Below are 21,762 nucleotides of genomic sequence, written 5' to 3' on the forward strand. Positions count from 1 at the left end.
CAGACACGTCTGGAGTTGCACTCCGCGCAAGCAGCATGAGACATTCCGTGCCAGCATCTGTGTCCTGCTGGCCAAGACCGTAGCTCTCCAGGTTGGAGGGTCCTGGACGCAGCACGCACCAGGAGTCTCTCCAGAGGAAGAATGGGGCCAGATATGAACTTTCTACAATGAACACAATTTTCAGCTTATGAAGGAGTTTTAAGTAAAACAATTATTTAATTTCCACATATTCAAGTTCAATAATAGCCTTCTGTGTGAGGTGCCAGCAGTCACCCCCCTCCACAGAAGTTATCAGGATTATTCTGGCACCAAGTTGAACTCTTCTTGGTACTTCTGGCAATGACAGATCTTCAGGACAGATTTATCTGCTAAATGCTCTTGAGCAGGAAAGAAAAAGTAAAACTTCTAGAAGGAAAGGAGCATAAGGGGAGCAGAGCAGAGATCCCTCCCATGCTACTCACTTTCACAGAAACTGCTCCCGGACTCAGATGCTTGTGCTGAAGATCGCTCCTGCCTCATTCACCTCCAGATTCCATCTGTTCTGGAGAGAGCTGGCATTTTTGGGCTGTCCCCTACGGCCTTTCTTTATGGTCCTCCTGCCCCCAGGCAGTCGAATGATGTGAACTTGGAACAGGGTTTGCTATCCTATGGGGACTCGCTTTCTCTCCCAGGCTGGTGCTGTCTGATAGGACCATCCGAAGACAGTGGTTTGTTCTTGGGGAGGAGGGCACTGGCCCTGCCTGGATCCTCCACCATGTTCCTGTTGCTCCCCTTTGACAGCCTGATTGTCAACCTTCTGGGCATCTCCCTGACCGTCCTCTTCACCCTCCTCCTCGTTTTCATCATAGTCCCTGCCATTTTTGGAGTCTCCTTTGGTATCCGAAAGCTGTACATGAAAACCTTGTTAAAAATCTTTGCGGTAAGTTGTGCCGTTTACAAATAGTTGCTTCACAGAGGAGGGAAGAAATGCTGTTAGCAAAGAGTTGTTCTTGTCTGGCAGATTATTATCTCTCTGTTGCATACAGAGAAAGTTGAGAGACTGGGAAGTGGCATTTTGAGTTTAAAAAAAAAAATGTGTACTTGTGAAAGCCTTCAGCAAACTTTCTTTTCCAGCTAAAGTACTTGAATGTTTGATTCCTCTGAGCAAAGGAACCTTCCGTATCTCCACACCTTGCCTATTTATTTAAAAAAGAGGAGCTTAGGATTAAAAATCACTGCCAGACTCTGCCTTTTCTTATGTAACAGATATTGAAACACAGAGCTCCTATTAAGGTATTTCCTCACTGATACGTGTGGGAGAGACCTTTCTCTAGTTCAAACATTTATCTTACATTTATCTTCCGTAGGTTCTTGCATTTCGGACAGAAAGAATTAACATGGCAGGTCATTTGTTGAATTGGTTTATTTTCCTAAAGATAGAAGAGAAGGACAATAAATTTCTTAACATATGTCAGAACCTAGCCAATTATACCCTGAACAAAAGTGGCCACAATGTAAAGGAAATGGGTGAGAAGTAGTATTTCCTAAAGTTGATCTGTGCCACAGGACTTTTAATATCTATCCAAAGAGTTGATAACTTGTTAGCAATATCTGTTTTCAGTCGTCACCAAATCTTCAGGTATTCTTTTTCATAGCTGAGACCATATATAATTTGAGAAATGCAAAATTTGAGAAATTATTTGTTCATCTGGTATCTTACGGTTCATAAAAAATTCAGTCATTTTCCTTTGGTTACTTATTCTTCAGTGGACAGGGCATCTACATTTTATCAGTGGAAGATAGAGACTCTGAAAGATTAAGCAACCTGTATGAAATGTTACTTTATAGTGGGAAATATTTTTATGTATATTATTGAATATTGGGATTTAGTATTTAATATTCCTGTAAGAATTATGATTTTACATTAAAAAATTTTGAGGTGAGATTGACATAAAATTAACCACTTTAAACTGACCTAGGATCTGTACATATTCCCTTTTCCATTTGAATATGTCCCCCAAAATTAATATATTAAAAGTTCATAGCCAATTAAAATCATTCTAATTGTGACTATATTTTTAAATGTATGCTTTTGTGACTTTAATGTAGATAATAATTACACAGTGGAAAATTCATTAGATATATATTGTTGGGCCAATCCATGGGATAGATAATCTTGGCCATCAGAAACTTTCTTTGCTGACCACATCTTGAAAATCACTAGTTTGAGGCACAGTGATTTAGAAGTGCTTCCGGAAATAATGTGTGTATATTTAGGTATATCCAGTTTTGACCTCAAGATTGAGGATTTCAGGAACTAGATTTGCACTTCTTATTTCCTAGCAGTAGTACCAGGGGCTGAGAGGGCTCTGGGTGCTCTTGGCACTGTCCTGTGGAGCTATGTGGGTAATTACAAATTGGCTGTGAGCTAGAGTCAGGTGGGCTAGAAAGGCCTGCTCAATTCCAGCAAGGTTATAGGTGGCTCTGCAAGAGTATCTGGTCTTGTCTCACTATTACTGTTCAGAGTTGACCTTAATGGACAGTAAGAACTGAATGCTGTATTTATCAGCATTACTATTAGACACAAGTTGGATTTGGCCAAACTGGTTATAGATCTTGGAAAGTATACATGTGTGTATCCATGTATACATCTAAAAATACATCTGTGCTTGTGGGTTTTTTTTAAATTTTTTTTTAACGTTTATTTATTTTTGAGAAGAGAGAGACAGAGCATGAGTGGGGGAGGAGAGAGAAAGAGGGAGACACAGAATCTGAAACAGGCTCTGAGCTGTCAGCACAGAGCCCCACACAGGGCTCGAACTCACGGACCACGAGATCATGACCTGAACCGAAGTCAGACGCTTAACCGACTGAGCCACCCAGGCGCCCCTGTTTTTTTTTTTTTTTTAATAGACTTTTTATTTTACCTTTTTTAGCTCCTTCATCCTTTCTTACATTGGGCTGATAATCTAGAATTTTGGAACTGGAAGGAAGCTCAGAGATCATCTTAATTCTGTGGTTCAGTCTCCCAACTATACATTTGAGTTACCTAGGGAAGCATTTTAAAAGTACTACTTATTTGGGAGTACTAGAATCTTCCCAGAGATTCTGATTCAGTTGGTCTGGATGGGTATTTTTAAACTCCCCGAGTGAGTCTGATGTCTGCCATCAAAAGGTAGAATTCTGATTGACTTCCTTATGAATAGGGGCGTGCTTTATGACTCGTTTCTAACAAATAGAAGGTAGTGGATGTTAATTCTACTTTGTAACATGTGAGATTAGGTTAAAAATGGCAATATACCTTCTGTCTGACTCTTGGGATGTTTGTCCCTGGAAGTTAGCTGCCATGTTGTGAGGAAGCCCAGGCCAGGCCGTGTATTAGGTATTCCAGCTCTCAGTCCCAAGGAGGCCCTGATAACCATCATCAACTACCACACACAGGAGTGAGCAAGTCAGCAGAGGATCCCAGCCCTCAGCCTTTGAGCCACCCAGCCAATGTCAAACCTGGTACAATTTGCAGATTCATGAGCAAAATAATTGGTGGTGGTGTTTTAAGCCTCTGAGTTATGGGGTGGTTTGTTATGTAGCAGTAGATAACCAGACAAATAATATAATATTAAAGAATTTTAAACATTCGTTGATGTTTACCCAGCTTATAGTACCTTTAACGTTTTGTACGTGTGTTACCTTTTAGTCTTTGGCAACTGCGTTCATATGTTGTGGTTAATACTATATATATGTATTATATGTATAATATACGTAATATATGTATAATATGTGTAATATATATTGTATATTACATATGTTATACATATAATACATATTTATATATATGTATATAACTTTGTATCCATGTTTTGGGATTTTATCAGCCACTTTTACTGGGTAATCTTCATAAGGATTATTAAAACTGCATATCTCATGGTCCATACTGTAGCGATACCTGTGCTTTTGGCAGAACGAAGTAAGCCCTGGCTTAACAGGTAGTTTCCCACAATTAGTACATCCTTATCTGTAAAAGAATGTTGGTATACCTGCCAAGGGGAGAATATGAGTGGGTCAGTGCCTTCTCTGTTCCCTGTCCTGGAAGACTTAACTCAGTGTATGTCTTGTCAGTGCTGAGTTGCAGAAGGTCTTCGTGCGCAGAGGGCAGCAGTGTTCTTTAAAAGTGGTTTTGTTTTAATGTTGGTGCTTCACATATACCCTAAACACAGTGATGATGGTATTATTTGGGGTAGAAGTCCTGGGAATGGACTTCCCACTGAGTTGAAGATGATTTGGGAAAGGAGAAAGTAGAAAGTATAGAAATAGATGGAAAGAAATGACTGGAGTTATTTTCCCTCATAGGCTAGAGATTTATCAGGTCAGGTCAGACAGAGACTGTTGTAATCTAACATTGAAGTCCAAAGCCGAAGTGGCTGACAGAGAGTGCTAGAAAGCAAGTGGTGGTTGTGAGGAAACCCAAGAGGCTGTACAGTGGAATTGTAGTGGGATGGGCATGAGCTTTCCAGTCCAGTGGCCCTTAGCTTGAAATTCAGCGCTCTTCTCACGAGCTCTGCAACTTGACTTCAGTCATCAGGCTTTCCCACGTGCTTCCTCATCTACAGAGCAGAAGTAGTAACAGGTCCTTATGTGCCTATAGTGAACAAGGTCGTGTCAGTCAGGTCTGCCCTCCCAACCCCAGTGAGAAGGGTGATTGTAACATAACCCTGAGTGGCTGAAAGGATGAGCTGAACGAGGTGAGAAGGTGACTGTGGTGGGGAAGATGATGGGAAGTAGTTTTAGGTTTCATCCCTCATCTTTTCATGCGGAGACCTTGATGAAGAGAAATCCTGGGAGTTGATTAATTAAATACAGCCCTTATTGACTGCCTACTACGTGCAGGGCCCTCTCCTCTGTCAGACTCTGCTGGAGTGAGAACATGGGTAGGTTCTGGCTCCCGCCCCTCAAGGTGTTCATAGTCTACGAAAGACAAGTATATGCATACAGAACCAATTTACAATTAGATGCCAATTAAAATACACAGGCAGAGATGAACTCCACAGGAATTAACTAATATTTTGTATAAGGGTTGGCATTTGAACTGGATCTTAAAAAGGCAAAAGCATTCTAGAAGTGCAGACAGTACATAGTTTAGTGGAGTAAAAACATTGGATGCACAGAGGGAGTGAGGTGGATTATAAAACCAAGTGTTTCTTTCTTTTTTTTTTTTTTTTCAGTGTTTATTAGAGAGAGAGAGAGAGAGAGAGAGCGAAAGCGTGAGCGGGGAAGGGCAGAGAGGGAAACCCAGAATTGGAAGTAGGCTCCAGGCTCTGAGCTGTCAGCACAGAACCCGATGCAGGGCTCAAGCCCACGAACTGTGACATCATGATCTGAGCCGAAGTTGGATGCTTAACCGACTGAGCCAGCCAGGCACCCCAAAACTAAGTGTTTCTTTATCTATTGGAGAATGATTGAAGGTTTTTGAGCAAGGAAGTGACATGATCAGACTGGCAGCATATGTTTGGGTGGCATGAAGGGAGGAAAGAGCAATTGAATCGCCTTTGCATTAATACAGGCAAGAGAATAGGCTAGGGACAAAGGTGATGACATCACACAAGAGGCAGCTGTGGAAGGGTGCCATTTCAGGGGAGGATTGCTATGACTTGGTGACAGATGGGAAGCTTGAAAGCTTGCATGACCAGAGAGATAGTGATCCTGGGGCCACAGGGAGGGGAGCACTTTTGGGATTGGGAGGAGGTATGCTGTTTTGAGTTCGCCACATGCTGTTAAGAGCCAGCTGGACTTGAACGTGGAGATGACCAGCAGACGATTAGGAATAGAGGTTGGCACTTCTGTGAAGTAAAGATTTGCAGATTTGCTAGTAGCTACTTGGAGGTTACAGCTGAAGCAGGGAAAGAAAAGAGACATTAAAAGAGGTAGTGTTTGCAGGAGAATAAAGGTGCTGGATGATGGGAGCCTGGTTTTTCTAAGGGCCTCATTCTTTGGATATATATGTGGAAAAATGCAGTGGGGGCTGACTGCTGAGATTAGTGTTGCTAAGACTATTAGACGTTACTTGTGATTAATTCCTAAATTGTAGCATTCGGTAGAAGGAGCAACTAGCAAAAATGCACCAGTGAACCGTCTGCCTTTTTAGGGACTGGGCCTGCACCTCCTCACCTGCCAAGGTCTGCCTTGGGTTTAATGTTACCTGAGCGTGTGGCATTGTTAATGCCCTCACATGGTCTCTTCTCTGGGAGAAGCTGAGAAGGGAATGATTTGGTAATCTGATAGGTAGATGGCATCTCACATCAGGGGAAGGAGAGGAGGTTCATAGGAGTGAACTCTGAACCTAGGATTCTCCGTTTTATTCTGGGTCTCTGAACACTGTACTTCTTTAATAAGGTGACAGCTCATAGAAGCCAGATGTGTGGTTGTCAGACATTGCTCCTGTGCGTCACCCCTTACATTCAGTCTTCTGCACCAGGCTGACGCAGTCCAGTTCACAGATTGGCCCACTTCGTGACAGGCTTTTCGCTGCCGACAACCAGGTTCCTCTAGCCCTGCCCTCCTTCCTCCTACTCTTGTGACTGCACAGTTCCCTTCTAAACCCAAAAGCATTTTGTAATGTACCTGAAGTGTGACAAAGCAAAGCTACAGGTACAAAGCAGGAGGGCAAGGCGATATTTAGGACAGCTCTGTGATAGAGCTGGGAGACATAGAGTCTCATTTGACCTGTACCTTTCCCATTAAAACACCACAGAAATCTTGAATTTTGCATAGTGAAGCAGTCCTCACAGACTTCAATTCTAGTGCTCAAGAGGCTTGATGTCGTATATTACCTGCCTGTTGCAACCTTGTCTAAATACCAAAGTTGTCCTATAGAACCAAGTTTTTCTGATTCTATGTTTGCTGTACTCATGCAGTCTTGACCAAAATGGAAAAGCCTAAATTCTGGTTGAGCAACCTGTGTCTGTATATGTCAGGCTTGTTCTAAGCTCTCTTGCCCCTATTCGCCTCCTCCCTAGATGGACTTCACAGGTGGAATCCACCTTCCTCCATTTTAGGAGCTTCATTTACATTTTCTTCTAGAAAAGATCATCCATGCGTAGATCCAGAAAACATCAGTGCTAATTAAATACCTGATGTATAGAAAATGGGTAATGTGGGTTTTCTTGCCTTAGACCCCTCTTTGAGTGGGTGACTCTAAGCTGTCTGTTTAAGAAGTTTCCACATGAGGTCAGATCACCGAAGAAACTCGTGTCCTGCCTTTGGCTCTGCTAGACCGTGCGGCACAGCCTTCCTACTACGCGTGGCTCTGCCAGCAGAGTCCGCACCAGGCGCTGTAGGCCGTGTGGGTTTTGCTGTGTCACAGAACGATAGCTTGCGTAACTGAGGAAACTGAAGTTTGAAAAGACACCTTTTAAAATATCTGTTCTATTTCTTTGGTCATGGGCATAGCTTTCTGTGTAGCACTAACATTCCAGGCAGGGAGAGTGAGCTTGTTGCCACTTCTCGTTATGAGGGTGGCAGGAGAGACCCTGGCTCGCTGACTTTGGCTAGATGGATGTTAAAGAAGGGAGGCTCTAGGAAGAGGCTTCTTTTCTAGATCGTTTCTGGAATCCGCTATTATTTCAGTAGCAATGAGGACAGTTAGGGTGGTCTGCAGTTTCCCAACCTCTGTCATATACCTGATCTCATCTGATCCCAGTGACCCTATGAAGCAGGAGGTTGACATCCTATCAGTCCTATTTTGTAGATGGAAAAGAGTGTGGAGTGAGGTGATTAAAGGACTTAGCAGAGGTGTCAAACTAGATTTTCTTTAAACCTCCAAGCAGTGTTGTTTTTGTTGTTGTTTTTAATGTATATTTATTTATTTTGAGAGAGAGAGGGAGGAGCAGAGAGAGAGGAGAGAGAGAGAATCCCAAGCAGGCTCCACACTGTTAACAGGGGGCCCGACATGGGGCTCGAACTCACATCATGACTCGAGCCGAAATCAAGAGTTGGTCACTTAACTGACTGAGCCACCCAAGCGCCCCTCCAAATAGTGTTTTTGTGTGATTTTGTTTAATACTAAACCACTCTCAGGCCCTTCTATGTCAGGTCTTGGGGTCCTTCTATTAAAAGGCTACTTAGAGGTGGATGGACAGTCTAGACATACAGATTTTTTTAATATTCAAAAACTAAAACTGTGGCTTTTGGAATAATTTGGGAGGTAGGTAGCATCAGGTGGTAGGCAGTCGCTTAAAGGATGCTTGATTTTGCTGTTTGTGAATAGCTGCTGTTTGGCAGTGACGAGGAAATGCAAGAGGTCTGTGTACCAGCAGTTGGTGAATTCTTTCAGTATCCTGGAGACAAAGATTCAGAGAGAACCTAGGCCTGAGAAACAGACCCAGGTGTCCTCAGGCCTTTGCTATAGATAACTTTTGTCTCCTTGTTATCAAGGAGGGGCCTGCTCTAGAAGGAGAAGGCTTTGACTTTCCTTATAGAGCGGGTGCTTCCTCAGCCACAGTCCCATCTCAGGTGACCAGGATGGGGACTTTCCGGGATGGAAATGGCGGCATTCACTGTGTGAAGAAGGGTCTCATTCCTTGTGTTGCCATTTCCCCCCACAGTGGGCCACCTTGAGAATGGAGAGAGGCGCCAAGGAAAAGAACCACCAACTTTACAAGCCCTATACGAATGGTAAGCCTGGCTCTCACTCCTTATCCCAAACCGTCTATGTTCCTGAGTGGTTGTAATTCCACACATACTCTTCACTGTATCAGAGGGAGGATGTGGACTCTGAATGTTTTTAACGTGCTCCCTCCCAACATGCTGCTTGACAGGGGTGTTCTCTTTTGCAGGAATCATTGCAAAAGATCCCACTTCGCTGGAAGAAGAGATCAAAGAAATCCGCCGAAGTGGTAGTAGTAAGGCTCTGGATAATACTCCAGAGTTTGAGCTCTCTGACATCTTCTACTTTTGCCGGAAAGGAATGGAGACCATTATGGATGATGAGGTGACAAAGAGATTCTCAGCAGAGGAATTGGAGTCCTGGAACCTGCTGAGCAGAACCAACTATAACTTCCAGTACATCAGCCTTCGGCTCACGGTCTTATGGGGATTAGGAGTGCTGATTCGATATTGCTTCCTTCTGCCACTCAGGTGAGGGCAGGCCTCATGGGGACAAAAGGCCTGAGCCGCTGCCTCTAAGCCCGAGGCGTGACTGACCTACCTGGGTCGCCCTGCTTTGCTTTCCCGTTTTAGAAAGGATCATGGTATGATTCTGTCACTGGCCGGTCCGTCTGACCCTTGGAAGGGTACACTGGTGATTATCCTTTAGAGGCCCTTGGATTCTCTGCATATCAGACAGAAATAGTTGGGTTTCTTAAAATCAAACTGTTCGCCTACGTGACCTAAACACAGGGCCAGGGAACGTGGTGTACTCTGATTACTGCTCCCTGGGCACAGCCAATTCTTTCCTATAAGCGTGCCTCTCTAATACAGAGGCAACATTGATCTCTCCGTTTTTCTGTACCGTGTACTATTCTGAGTACGCCTTGCAGGCTCCTGGTACCTTCGGGCTCTACTTCCTGTTGCTCTACAGAGAAGCTGTGCTTCTGCCAGGGTGCAGAGCCAAAGGGAAGGGTAAGACAGCAGGACAGCAGGTGCCTGAGGGCACAGCAGCCAACAGTAGGCTTTTCCATCGTCGTTCTGGCAGCCTGATGCCTGAGGAGGTCGTGTCAGCTGAGAGCCAAATCCACAGTTCACTGGCAGCTTGGAATTCAGATGCTCTCTGGTGATGATAGGCCTGCTCACTTTTCTAGATGGAGCTCTTATCTAGATGGGTCCTGGCTGATCAGGTCTTGGGGGTGGTTTTGTGATGCCCACTTTCATTTTCACATTCTTGATTCTGTCCTTAGTGCAAGGATTTGTGTGCTGTGTTCTCATGGGTCTTCTTCTTTACAGGATAGCTCTTGCTTTCACTGGGATTAGCCTTCTGGTGGTAGGCACAACCGTGGTGGGATACCTGCCAAACGGGAGGTGAGTCCATGTCCACAAATGGTGGCTCCAGCCAGGCCACTCCTTTGGGGACAGCCACATCCATAGCATCTTCGATAGATAAGCCAGTGATAACAGTGGCATCAGCATGAAGGTTGTGGGGTTTTTTTGTTTTTTTTTCACCAGTCTTGATCTGTGACTGTGTTCTTTTGCCCTCTGACACACTCTGGGAAGTGTTGAAGGGAGGAACCTCACAGCCGTGGAGTTCAGTGCCAGCAGATTTTACAGCACATTGTTTACTTTTGAGCATTCTGCTGTGTTGATAAATTGGTAAGAGGATAAGAAATATAGGTAGGGCTTTTTCGTGTTGTTGTTTTTTTTTTTGTTTTGTTTTGTTTTTTTTTTTGAAGAGAAATTTGTTTCATCTGAAAGTTCGAGAGCTGGCTCTCTTCTTCCCTGGGCTGGTGAGGTCAGACCCTCTGTCTTTGCCCTGCCTCTAGGTGTTGGCTGGGAAGGAAGAGAATTGAGGAGACTCACCTGTGGTGGACATTTGAGAGCTATAAATTCTAAACCCATTAACTTAGGTGAATTTAAGCAATTCTCTTCATTTCTTTGTGTCCTCATATACAGGCATAAAGACACTATTACATTGTAGTTTTATCATACCCACCAATATTTATAAAAATACTTAGCAGTCATAAAGGACTGTAGGCAGTGATAATTACATTGTTAGAGTCAGTAACTTTCCTGCCTTCCCATGCGTAAAATAAAAACAAAAATCTTTGTCCTGTTGTATCAGGTTTAAGGAGTTCCTGAGTAAACATGTTCACTTAATGTGTTACCGGATCTGCGTGCGAGCCCTGACAGCCATCATTACCTACCATGACAGGTGAGGTCACTTGGTATGATGTGGAGGGAAATGTCACTGGCAAAACACAACCTACCTGCAGCCGGCCCGCGGGGGGCTCTTCTGAGCTCTCAGAGCTGATGGAGCTGGTGAGGAGGGGGCAGCAGGCTCCACATGAATGATTTCCCATGAATTTTTGTTGCTTTGCATATGTTTTAAACACAGGGAAAACAGGCCTCGAAACGGTGGCATCTGCGTGGCCAATCACACCTCTCCCATTGATGTCATCATTTTGGCCAGTGATGGCTACTATGCCATGGTAAGACCTTCTTCTGTTGCTTTCTTGGGCAAGTAAGAACTTTAGAATGCTCAGGTCTAGGACGCTTCTGGTGCCTTCATAGAGCTCTTACCTAAGGGTGTAAACATGGAGCCATGTTTTTACATGTGGGCCCCAACGTAGATTGTAGCCTTTGTTTCTATTGCTTTGAGAACTCCTCGGTACTTTGATAGGAAGTATTCTGAGCAGAGTAACTGAGTGCGGTTGGAGATTAGACTTTGGATGTTTAGGTAGACCACGGAAAGGGGGGAAGGACAGGGAAGGATTTGAAAGGACTGGGTTCAAGGGCATTGGACAATCTGCCCAGGGAAAGCATTTTTACACAAGGTATTGCTCAGCTCCATTAGTTCTTTTTAGGGCTTTCAGCTGTGTTTTCAATTACATATTTTTGCTTTGGCTGATTAAAAGACGAATGTAAGATTCAGGGAGTCTAACAATGGTGTCTTTATAGTGAGAAACGTGTTGATCAATAAAATGTTAGAGGGTGAGAGGTTGCGGTACTTTCCTTTTGGGATCTGGGGCTTTCTCCACAGAGTGGGGGATTTGTGTGAGGATGGTTTCACTCCCAGTTATTCCTTTGTGTGAGGTTAGGTGGGTCAAGTGCACGGGGGACTCATGGGTGTGATTCAGAGAGCCATGGTGAAGGCCTGCCCGCACGTCTGGTTCGAGCGTTCTGAAGTGAAAGATCGCCACCTGGTGGCTAAAAGGTAAATCAATGAAATGCCATTGCTCCGTGAGACCAGTTAGAATGTATGCATTTCAGGGGTAGTTATCCCTCCACAGTGGAATTACAGTGTCTTCTACACTGAGCCTAGACTGCTTTCATAGTAAAACATTTTTTTCCCTAAAATACGGAATATAAAAAGTATAGAAAGCCTAGTATCATTTGTCAAGTTAGTAACGTCTATTAATTAACCTTTTTTATTCCCTGTGATAAACGTATGAACTTTAAAAAAAATTTTTTTTTAATGTTTATTCATTTTTTGAGAGACAGAGACAGAGCATGAGAAAGGGAAGGGCAGAGAAAGAGGGAAACACAGAATCCAAAGCAGGCTCTGTGCTGACAGCTCAGAGCCCAATGCGGGGTTCCAACCCACCAACTATAAGATCATGACCTGAGCAGAAGTCAGACACTTAACCAACTGAGCCACCCAGGTGCCCCTTAAACATATGAACTTTTAACGCTATCTGAAATCTCAAGGTGAATTCATTATCACAAATAAAAACCAACTTAAGGCAATGGAACCAAGTGCTTCTCTGTTTTCAAGTTTGAAAGAAAGGTAGATGTGGTGTAAGCAATGGTGAGAGCTTTGCAGGGAATGGAGAGCAGCAAGACTCAGGTGAGGCAGTATTCCACAGGGCAAATGGACCTGCCATTGGACTCCCTTTACCGCATCTCTCAGGGATGGTGTAAAGCCAGGTGGACTGTAGGTCCAACCCAGCATGGCTGTTAGGAAGTCCAGAAGTCCAGTAACAGGTGTTTATTGAGGGTGCCGTCCTCAAGGCCCTGTGGCAGGCACATTCTTTTAGTAGCCCCAAGTTTGAGCAGTGTCCTCTACATAGATGTTAAGACTGCATTCGATAGTTGTAGGAGTTAAATAGTAGTCATCTGATTTTCTGTGTCTTCATAAGTTTTGTCTTTATACAATTTAGACTGTGGGTCTGTAAAAGATAGTCGTATTTGTTAACTCATATACGACATCCCCTGTGACATCTGCATAGGTTGTTTTATAAGTGCATTTGGTGATGATGGACATAAGGCTGTCTGAACCTTTGTTCTATTTGTCTCTTCTAAAGACTGACTGAGCATGTGCAGGATAAAAGCAAGCTACCCATCCTCATCTTCCCAGAGGGTAAGAAGGGGTCGATCACTGCAAAGAGTTTCTGGGTGGGGAAGGTGGGAAGGCCATGCAGGATGATGACTCTGCTGTCACCCCAGACCAAGTCCCCCAACCCTTGCAGGGGTTCTCTGTTTTCACTGAATAATGTTTGGTTCCCCTCAAAATTTGTTGTGGGACTGAACACTCAGGAAAGTTCAGAATTTGGACTGAGGGCCATAGTGTGACCTTTCCCAATGCAGGAATCCCCTCTATAGTATTGTCAGTGGGATCTCAGCTTCATGTAGATTCTTACTGAGACCTCCCAAGTCCACTGAGTGGCTCTGGCCTTTTATCTAATCTGGGTGTGTTAATTGGGAAAATGATCTTGTACTAGAGTAAGAAACAGTACAGTGTCTTGCTTATCCCTTTTAGGTGTTCATCCATAAGCTATGGAGATGACAGATTTATCCTGTTTGAAAAGCCATTAGAAGAGGTTTTATTATTGTATTTAGTCCTTAAACTCCTAGTCTCTGAGGTAAAGGACCAAAAGAAATAGCATTTTACTCTCTTCTGTGTTTTAGGAACCTGCATCAATAATACATCAGTGATGATGTTCAAAAAAGGAAGTTTTGAGATTGGAGCCACAGTTTACCCTGTTGCTATCAAGGTACAAGCAAGACCTCTGAGGGGACATGTGGTTGTTACCGCAGATGCCATGAATGGGACACAGCAAGAGAAAGGGGAGGAAGAAGCTGGTGTCACTGGTTCGTGGGTTGATCCTCCAGCGGAGCAGCTTGGGCTTGGCTAGTGTGGGTAGAGTATGCTGGAGGAGGAGACCGTGGAATTGTTCACAGTCTCCAGCCCGTTAGAAGGGGCAGGGGAGGGGCTGAATGAGGAACAGCCAATTGGAGCCCACACCTCGCTGCCACCACCAGATTCAGGAGGTGGGGGACCCTTCACAAGCTTTGCTTGTCGCCACCCTCCCCCCCCCACTCATCACATCTTTCTTCCTAAACCTACCCAGAATGCAAGGTACTCCACTCGAAGAGGAGGCTTGCCGCAGGGAGTTGAGGGTGTGGCCCGGCTGGATTTGTACAGTTGGTGGAGAGGCCAGCACGGATGGCTACAGATGTGTTCTTAACACTGAAGGAAGAGACAGCTCCACAGCTTGGGCTGTGGTGTCATTTTCTGTACCAGGAACAGCTTATGAAAATGAAATGCACCTGAAGAGCTTGTCTAGGCTGCTTCCCCACCTTGCGGGTGCTTGTACCTCTAACTGCTCAGACTTACCTGGGAGGATAGAATTCAGTCAGTTTCTCTTTTTTCTCCTTCCTGCCCCCCCATCACGTCCATCTGATTTTGTAAATACTTACATTGTACTATTTCTAAAAGAATACTGTGGTTTCTAAACACCACAGGCTGTTGTCAGTATGTTTAAAGTATTGACGTTGAAATCTCAGATCAGGGTGAAACAATGAGTAAATCTGTGTCAGTTGTACTTAGAATTTAGTCTCTATACTTTTGCAAGGGTCTGCTTGTTGTGTGCAGAGCATTCTTTTGAAAGAATCACTGTCACTTTGCCAGCACAGCTCACGCAGTTGAGGAAGAGGGGTTTCTCCTGGGTAAGCGAACACTCACCAGCCCTCCCCTTGACTAGGGAGGCAGAGCTCCAGTGCAGGAATGGCACATGAACAGTGGCTATAGGGTAACTAACTAACTGATCCATGGGTCAGGGCTGCATAAGCCACCTGTTGAGGGTGCTGTCTCTGGGAACTCAAGAAAGAAAACAGTCCATTAGCTATGTCTGCTATGAGGAAGAACCTGGGGAGCCGTGTTTGTGTCATGTGCATGCCGTCCTGCATTTGAATGTACTAGGGATCCTGGGCTGCTCTGTACATGCTCGTAAGAAACAAATTCCTAGAGGAGGCCCTTCCTCACTGTCCCTGCTCACTCCAGAACATTGGTTCTTTACAGCTGCGTCAACATCACCTGGGAGGACCGGGAAAATGCAGGTTGCTGGGTGTTTCTGAACTTGCATTTCTAACCCATTCTGGGTGCTGCTGATGCGCTGGTTTGGGAACCCTGCTGTGGAGCAGTGGTTCTTAACAAGTTTGGGTACCTGGACCCTTTGGGCAGTTATGGCTCTTCTCCAAAGAAAAAGGCATGTAAATTAAAAAAAAAAAATTTTTTTTTAACGTTTATTTTTTGAGAGAGCACAAATGGGGCAGGGGCAGAGAGAGGGGGACAGAGGATCCAAAGCAGGCTCTGTGTAGACAGCAGCGAGCCCAGTGTAGGGCTCGAACCCACGAACTGCAAGATCATGACCCAAGCTGAAGTCGGACACTTAACCGACTGGGTCACTCAGGTGCCCCAAAAGGCATGTAAATTTTACATATAATTTCATTCCCTCCCCAAATTTATTAACAAACACTTATGATTAAAAACTTCTGCTTGGGGTGCCTGAGTCCTTTGAGCATCCGACTTGATTTTGGCTTAGGTCATGAACTCAGGTTTGTGGGATGGATCCCCCGTGTTGGGCTCCCCACTGAGCGTAGAGCCTGTTTAAGATTCTCTCTTCCTCTGCCCCTCTCCAACTCAAGCTTTCTTCCTCTCTCAAATAAAAGAAAAAACAGAAAAAAAAAAACCTTTTGCTCTAAAACTTTGCTAGTTGTTATAAAGCCTTCATTGGTAATCAAATTTGGACAATCTTAGCAATTTCAAGACTCTTACTACATTTGCACCAAGATTAAACCATTATTTGACTTTGAGAAATTTATTACTATTTTGAGTTTTTGCTTTGTTTTTCTCTCAACAGTGTCTGCCCAGCATGGAACAGAAAATCAACTCTAAACAAAGTGCTGGCACACATAACATCAACTATTTTATCCATATAGTGCTTATAAAATGTAACACCACTTTCTTCAAAACATAAACATTAGCTTCTCTTTTTTTCTTTTTTTAAAAACTTATTTATATTCAAGTTAGTTAATATACAGTGTAGTATTGGTTTCAGGAGTAGAACCCAGTGACTCATCACTTCCATGTAACACCCAGTGCTCATCCCAACAAGTGCCCTCCTTAATGCCCATCAGCTCTTTAGCCCATCCCCCACCACCACCCCGCCAGCAACCCTCAGTTTTTGTTCTCTGTATTTAAGAGTCTCTTATTTTTCCTCCCTCTCTGTTTTTATCTTATTTTTCCTTCCCTTCCCTGTGTTCATCTGGTATGTTTCTTAAATTCCAGACATGAATGAAACCACAAGCTATTTGTCTTTTCTCTGACTTATTTTGCTTAGAATAATACCCTGTAATTCCATCCACAATGTTGCAGGTTAGCAAGATTTCATTCTTTTTGATTGCGAGGAGTACCCCATTATATGTATACACCACATCTTCTTCATCCATTTATCTGTCAAAGGACATTTGGGCTCTTTCCTTAATTTGGCTGTTGGTGATAGTGCTGCAGAGAGATTCTAACAGGGGTTTGTAACTCTTTCTGTTTATAAATTGCAAGCCATAAGTAGTAGATCAGGGATGGCCATACAAAGGGATGCCAGTTTCAAATGGAGGAAAAAATTATGCTTGAACAGTTTCGTTTCTCTGTGCAGTTTTTCAACATTAGCTTCTATTTAAAACTCGTTCTTCTCCTTTATTTCCCTTTGCTATTATACTATAAACTCACAAAGCTTTCTATAAATTTGAATTTCTTAGTTGAGTCTGTAATTTAATCTAAATGTCTTCCTTCCTGTAGTCAGGTCCACAACTAGGCATAATTATCCAATTTCTGTTCTGAGAATCATAAAGTGGCTTGGAGAGCCTTAAAAAAGATTGTGTAGTCCAAATCCTGCCCCAGCCTGTCAAGTGCCTTAGTCTCCACAGCGTCCCTGCTGGTGTTCCTTCTCGAGCTTCTGCAGAGAAAGGGCATTTCTGACACAGTGGCAGCTAGGTCCTGTGGGAGAACTCTTGAGATTCTGCCTCTTTCTAATTTTCCCCATTCTGGTCCCCGTCTTTGCACTATAATTACAGTCTGGTGTCATGTCTGTGAGAGCCCTTCAGACACGTACTGGCAGTTGCAGGACACTCGGTTCGATCATTGTCTTCAAAGACTGTGTTCCTTTTGCTGCTGCTTTGATAGCTTGCACAGCTCTCCCAACCCTGCTTACCTGCTGCTTAAATTCTTCTTCTGTTGGTGAGACTGCGGGTCATGGTGTCAGCCACTTTTCCCACGAGATACCACTGGAGTACAGCCTTAGCCTCCACTAGAGTCATTGGCAAAAGAAAGTCTCTGTTGAGCCTGCCGCTTGGCAGGGAGGGCAGCACGCGTGTGGTGGCCTCGTGAGCCATCGCACCCCTGTTCCCTCTAGAATGCTGGCGATGTGATCAGAGCAGAGCCTCCCGCTTAAACAGATCATTAGCTTTGTCAGAGGTATAATTACAGAAGCATAACGTAAGCTTTGTAATTGTCTTCTCCTTGGTCCAGAGCACCAGAAATGATCTTAAAAACTTGGCAATGATGTGAGAAGGTATCTCTGTTTGAGTGAGGCACATGTAGAAGCATTGAGGAGTGAAGGACACCATTGTTGGAGATAGGGTTTGTGAGCGGGTGCGGGATGGCAGGGGCAAGGATGGTGGGATGTCGGTAATGGTTGAATCTGGGGAGTGTCTAATCCTCTTCTCTGGTTTTGGATCTGCTTAAACATGTTAATAACTACATACACCCATGAATGAGTAAAACCTGAAATGGATCAAAGAGAAGGAGGACGTTTGTTGGGGGAAGGCGGTTCAGGGAGTCCTCCCTAATGATCCACAGCAAAATCTGAGTCAATCAGGGGGTTCGTGTTGCTAAAGGTCATAGTGCCCAGGTGTAGAATCATTTCAGAAGTGTTCATGGAGGGGTCTGAGTGTGGCTTTCTGGTACTGATACTGCCCCAGGTGATGTATTCACAAAAGTTGCTGTTGACAACCCACCTCGTTTGAACTACTGACTTCTTACCATCCAATTTTCCACTCTTTTTCAGTATGACCCTCAGTTTGGTGATGCCTTCTGGAACAGCAGCAAATATGGGATGGTAACGTACCTGCTGAGAATGATGACCAGCTGGGCCATTGTCTGCAGTGTTTGGTACCTGCCTCCCATGACCAGAGAGGTGGGTCCCCACACCATGCAGAAGTCTTCACTTCTATCTGTGTGACATCAGCCTGTGTTGAGTGGTCTCATTTATTCTTTCTCACAGACTGATGAAGATGCCGTCCAGTTTGCAAATAGGGTGAAATCGGCCATTGCCAGGCAGGGAGGGCTCGTGGACCTGCTTTGGTGAGTCAGAGCCGGGTTTTATCAGCTGAGTGTAGCAGGATGGGAATTTCTGAAGCAGAAGCTGAATTGCTGACTCCATTTACAAAGAATCCACCTTCTCCCTGTTGTAGAGAATTCAGCATGTCAGCCTTGGAGAGTGAACAGTTTGACTCCTTTCTCCTGGTGTCAACTCAGAAGTAGTCCATGCCACCCTAACTTTGGGGAACACAGCCCAGCATGACCAGACTGAAGCAGTCGATTCTGTGTACCTTCTGGGTTTGTGTTAGTCTACCAGAACACCAGGCAGTCCTGGTCCTTCAGAAGGGCCGGCCTGATGCTGGTCTGGAAACTTCATAGAAGCACTAGGCTCTCTGATCTTGTACATTTGGCAAAACTGGACTATCCTTGGAAAGACAGAAGTTTCCTTTATTGTATTTGGCTTGTTACCTATTAGAGCAGCAGTTGGCAAACTTTCTCTGTAGAGTCCGTAAATTTTTTACTTTGTGGATCATGTGGTCTCCATAGTAACAGCTTAAGTGTGCCATCGTAGTGTGGCAGCGATCAGAGACTGTGTGAACAAAGGAGCATGCCTGTGTTCCAGTAAGACTTTATCAGGACAGTTACCAGGCTGCATTCGGCCCACGGGCCATAGTTGTGGACCCTTACGCCAGAATATGCGATAGTTAGCCTCCAAATTACAGGACTGTGATCGGGAGGAATGCTGGTTCAGGGAAATCATTCCATGCCCTAGGACCCTTTGTTTTAAGCACAAGGGTGAGTTCTATAGGGCATTTGACTAAAGTGGGCATTACGGAGAAAGAATGTAGAAATTCAAATTTGATACTGACATGTGGATTCTTAGGTGATGGCATGGCTCTCAGGTATGGCCTTTTAAAAATTGCTTCCCTTATCGAACACTCCTCATCAGCCAGACACTGTGCTGAGGCTGCTCTAGGTGCCGAGCTCACTCCGTCCTCACAGCAGGTGCCTGCAGTATGAGCATTGTTACTCCCATCTTACAAACAGGACACCCGCACTCAGAGAGGTCAGGTAACCATTTTCAGAGTCACAGAGCAAGCAGTGGAGCCAGACTTTGAACTCCGGTCTGACAGGCTGCTGGAGCTGGAGTGTTTGCCACTGCCCACATGCCCTGTCCACGAGGCCTAAGAACGACCAGCGTGACTGCCTTTGCCATGGCTTGTAAAGGGGCAGCAGATGGTAAGGGCATCAGCGTAAGGTCCGTCCAGACTTTCTCTGCCACGGCCACCTCCATAACTCAAAGGGGAAAAAAGCTGTAGTGGAAAGCCTGAAGGTGGACTTGGGCTTCTGTTGTTGAAGGTGAGAGATGCTCCTTCTAGGGTGTAGGCGAGCAGTTGGGGTGACGAATGGAAGTGGGACTTTGAAGAACCAAATCCAAGTATAGGGAATTGATTGGGAGATATTGGAGGGCGGTGCCAGGGTCATCAGCCCAGGACCCTGAGAGTGACTTGGTTTCCTTTGCAGCACTGTCCCTCACGCACAGAAGTCAGGAGTGGCAGCTCCCCTTGTTTGTTGTTGGCATGAATTTGCAGAATCCCTGGGTCTGAATTTACAGATTTTATCCCACAGATCAGATGTGCAGATTGATTATAGTCTCAGTATTTCTTAAAGCTTGGCTCACGTTCCATGATCCCAGAATACCTCCTGTATCTTTTGTAAGGTGAGGGCAAATTGGTAGAAAGAATTGTAAACTCCTTGGTAGGTTGAAGTGATTACAAAGTGCCTTGAACATGAGTGGGGAGTTCTGACCCCAGGGCAAGAGTGAGAGCTATAATAGAAACGGTGGAGTTGGGGCGTGCAGCCTCACTACTGACAGCACTTCGGGAGGGAGAGAGCCACGGGGTACTTTTGTTTCTGACAGGTTCTTCTCGGGTTTGGAGCAGCGTGTTGCTGCTGGCTGTGACTGGGTGGGCGGGAGGCCTCCTTTGCTCTTACACCAGTCTTTCTCCCATCAGGGATGGTGGTCTGAAGAGGGAGAAGGTGAAGGACACGTTCAAAGAGGAGCAGCAGAAGCTGTACAGCAAGATGATCGTTGGGAACCATGAGGACAGGAGCCGGTCCTGAGCCCGCGCCTCGCGCTGGCTGGAGCCACCACTCGCGGACCTGACCCGCGAGCCAGCTGGAGCTGCCACCGCCCCCTGCCACCCCCACTGCTGCGTCCTTGCCACCTGCAGGGCTCCTCAGGCCGCCCTGGAGCCCAGGACTCCAGCTTCTTCAGGACTGCCCCGGGGACCCCTGGGCTTGCCATCGGAAGCAGACGCCGCTGGGGGCCGCTGCCCGGGATGGGACACCCTTCTTGTCTTCTTGAGTCCATTGGAGGAATGCCATTAAAGTCCCCTCTCCACCTGCACACGTGTGGGACTGAGTGGTCGGGAAGAATCGGCTGTGGGCCCGTGTTCGGTCTGTTGCGGGTGCCACGTGCCAGGGGCTCTGCTGGGGAAGGGGTCCACCCGTGCGCAAGGAGACAGCGCCGAGGCGGTGCGGCCTGCTTTGGCCTGAACATCACCCCCTACCCCGGAGCTCTGCAGACTGGATGGAAAGAAAACTGTTGTCTGCAGGGGCTCTCAGCAAAGCGAGGTTTCATTCCTGTGCTGCTGCCACGGGCAGTAACCAGAGGGGACGGTGAGAAGCAACGTGATCGGTGACTAGCGTGTGGTGGGAACCAAGAGTCATTTTGTGTTTCAGCTCCAGTGCTGACCCTGAACTCCCATGTGACTTGCTCTCTGTTAACTCGTGCCTCAGTTTCCCCATCTGTAACCTGGCTCAGGAGGGGAAGGGTGGTGATACCTACCTCACAGGGTTGTTGTGGGGATTGAAGTGCTACTTTGAAGGACAAGTTGCTCAGTGTTACAAGTGTAGGTCCATGAAACGTGGCAGGACAAGGTCTGAGCTCAGAGCTGCTGCAGAGGGCTTTGGGTTTGTTTCTGTGAGTCAATAAAATTGTCTCTGATGGTCAATGATCCGAGGGGTTTTTCCCTTCCCTCTGTCTCCCCTGGCTGCAGCCCTAAGTAACATGTCTCTTAACAGCAGTTACAGGTCTCTGACTTGGCCATAACCCCAAGACTGTAGGGAATCCGCTTGACTTCTGGACTGAGGAATAGTATTATTCAGAAGGAGCTACTGTTCCTGTTGGATGTTTGCATATCTGTCTGGTTAACTTGGAATTTCCAGCACAGATGAGCTGTGGATTTCTGCGCGGATAGGTGCAGTGGGATTAGAGGCGTATGAAGAGGCGCTGTTTGTTGGGGTTGGGGACAAAGCAGATGAGGCAGGCAGTCTGGATGGAAGAACGGTGGAAAGCAACAAGGACCTATGGGGGCAAGGAAGGAACGGAGGCTCTGGAAGGGTTAGTGAGGGGGCCAGGTGGGTTCTGGCTGCGTGTGGGCTCCCACACAGCCAGAGGAGAGCTGCAGGCCTCGTGCGGTCCCTGCATCCACCCACGGTCACTGTGAGGGCAGGTCTGAAGCCTAGCAACCCTCACC

The 21,762-nt window shown here is 45.6% G+C and overlaps 1 protein-coding gene across 1 annotated transcript; it reads left to right on the forward strand.

The window, feature by feature from the left end:
* The first annotated feature begins 424 nt into the window (after positions 1 to 424).
* Positions 425 to 21,237, forward strand: GPAT4 (glycerol-3-phosphate acyltransferase 4). The gene is made up of 12 exons (XM_047090868.1): positions 425 to 919; positions 8,577 to 8,646; positions 8,808 to 9,108; positions 9,913 to 9,987; positions 10,745 to 10,834; positions 11,018 to 11,111; positions 11,721 to 11,836; positions 12,927 to 12,982; positions 13,531 to 13,616; positions 17,967 to 18,095; positions 18,183 to 18,262; positions 20,236 to 21,237. Exons 1-12 carry the CDS (start codon positions 755 to 757, stop codon positions 20,342 to 20,344), a joined length of 1,371 nt encoding a protein of 456 aa, XP_046946824.1. The 5' UTR covers positions 425 to 754; the 3' UTR covers positions 20,345 to 21,237.
* Positions 21,238 to 21,762: the final 525 nt, after the last annotated feature.

The sequence above is a fragment of the Lynx rufus genome, unplaced genomic scaffold (assembly GCF_022079265.1).
Source record: "Lynx rufus isolate CCGP_SWC_20201006 ecotype Redwood Valley unplaced genomic scaffold, mLynRuf1.p SCAF_3, whole genome shotgun sequence".
Classification (NCBI taxonomy): domain Eukaryota; kingdom Metazoa; phylum Chordata; class Mammalia; order Carnivora; family Felidae; genus Lynx; species Lynx rufus.

Excerpts from the sequence above, each read along its gene's own strand:
- GPAT4 (XM_047090868.1), top strand. The coding sequence starts at position 755 with ATGTTCCTGTTGCTCCCCTTTGACAGCCTGATTGTCAACCTTCTGGGC. Across the intron at positions 10,835-11,017 it reads ATCATTACCTACCATGACAG|GGAAAACAGGCCTCGAAACG; the intron begins GTGAGGTCACTT and ends TTTTAAACACAG. Across the intron at positions 13,617-17,966 it reads TTTACCCTGTTGCTATCAAG|TATGACCCTCAGTTTGGTGA; the intron begins GTACAAGCAAGA and ends ACTCTTTTTCAG.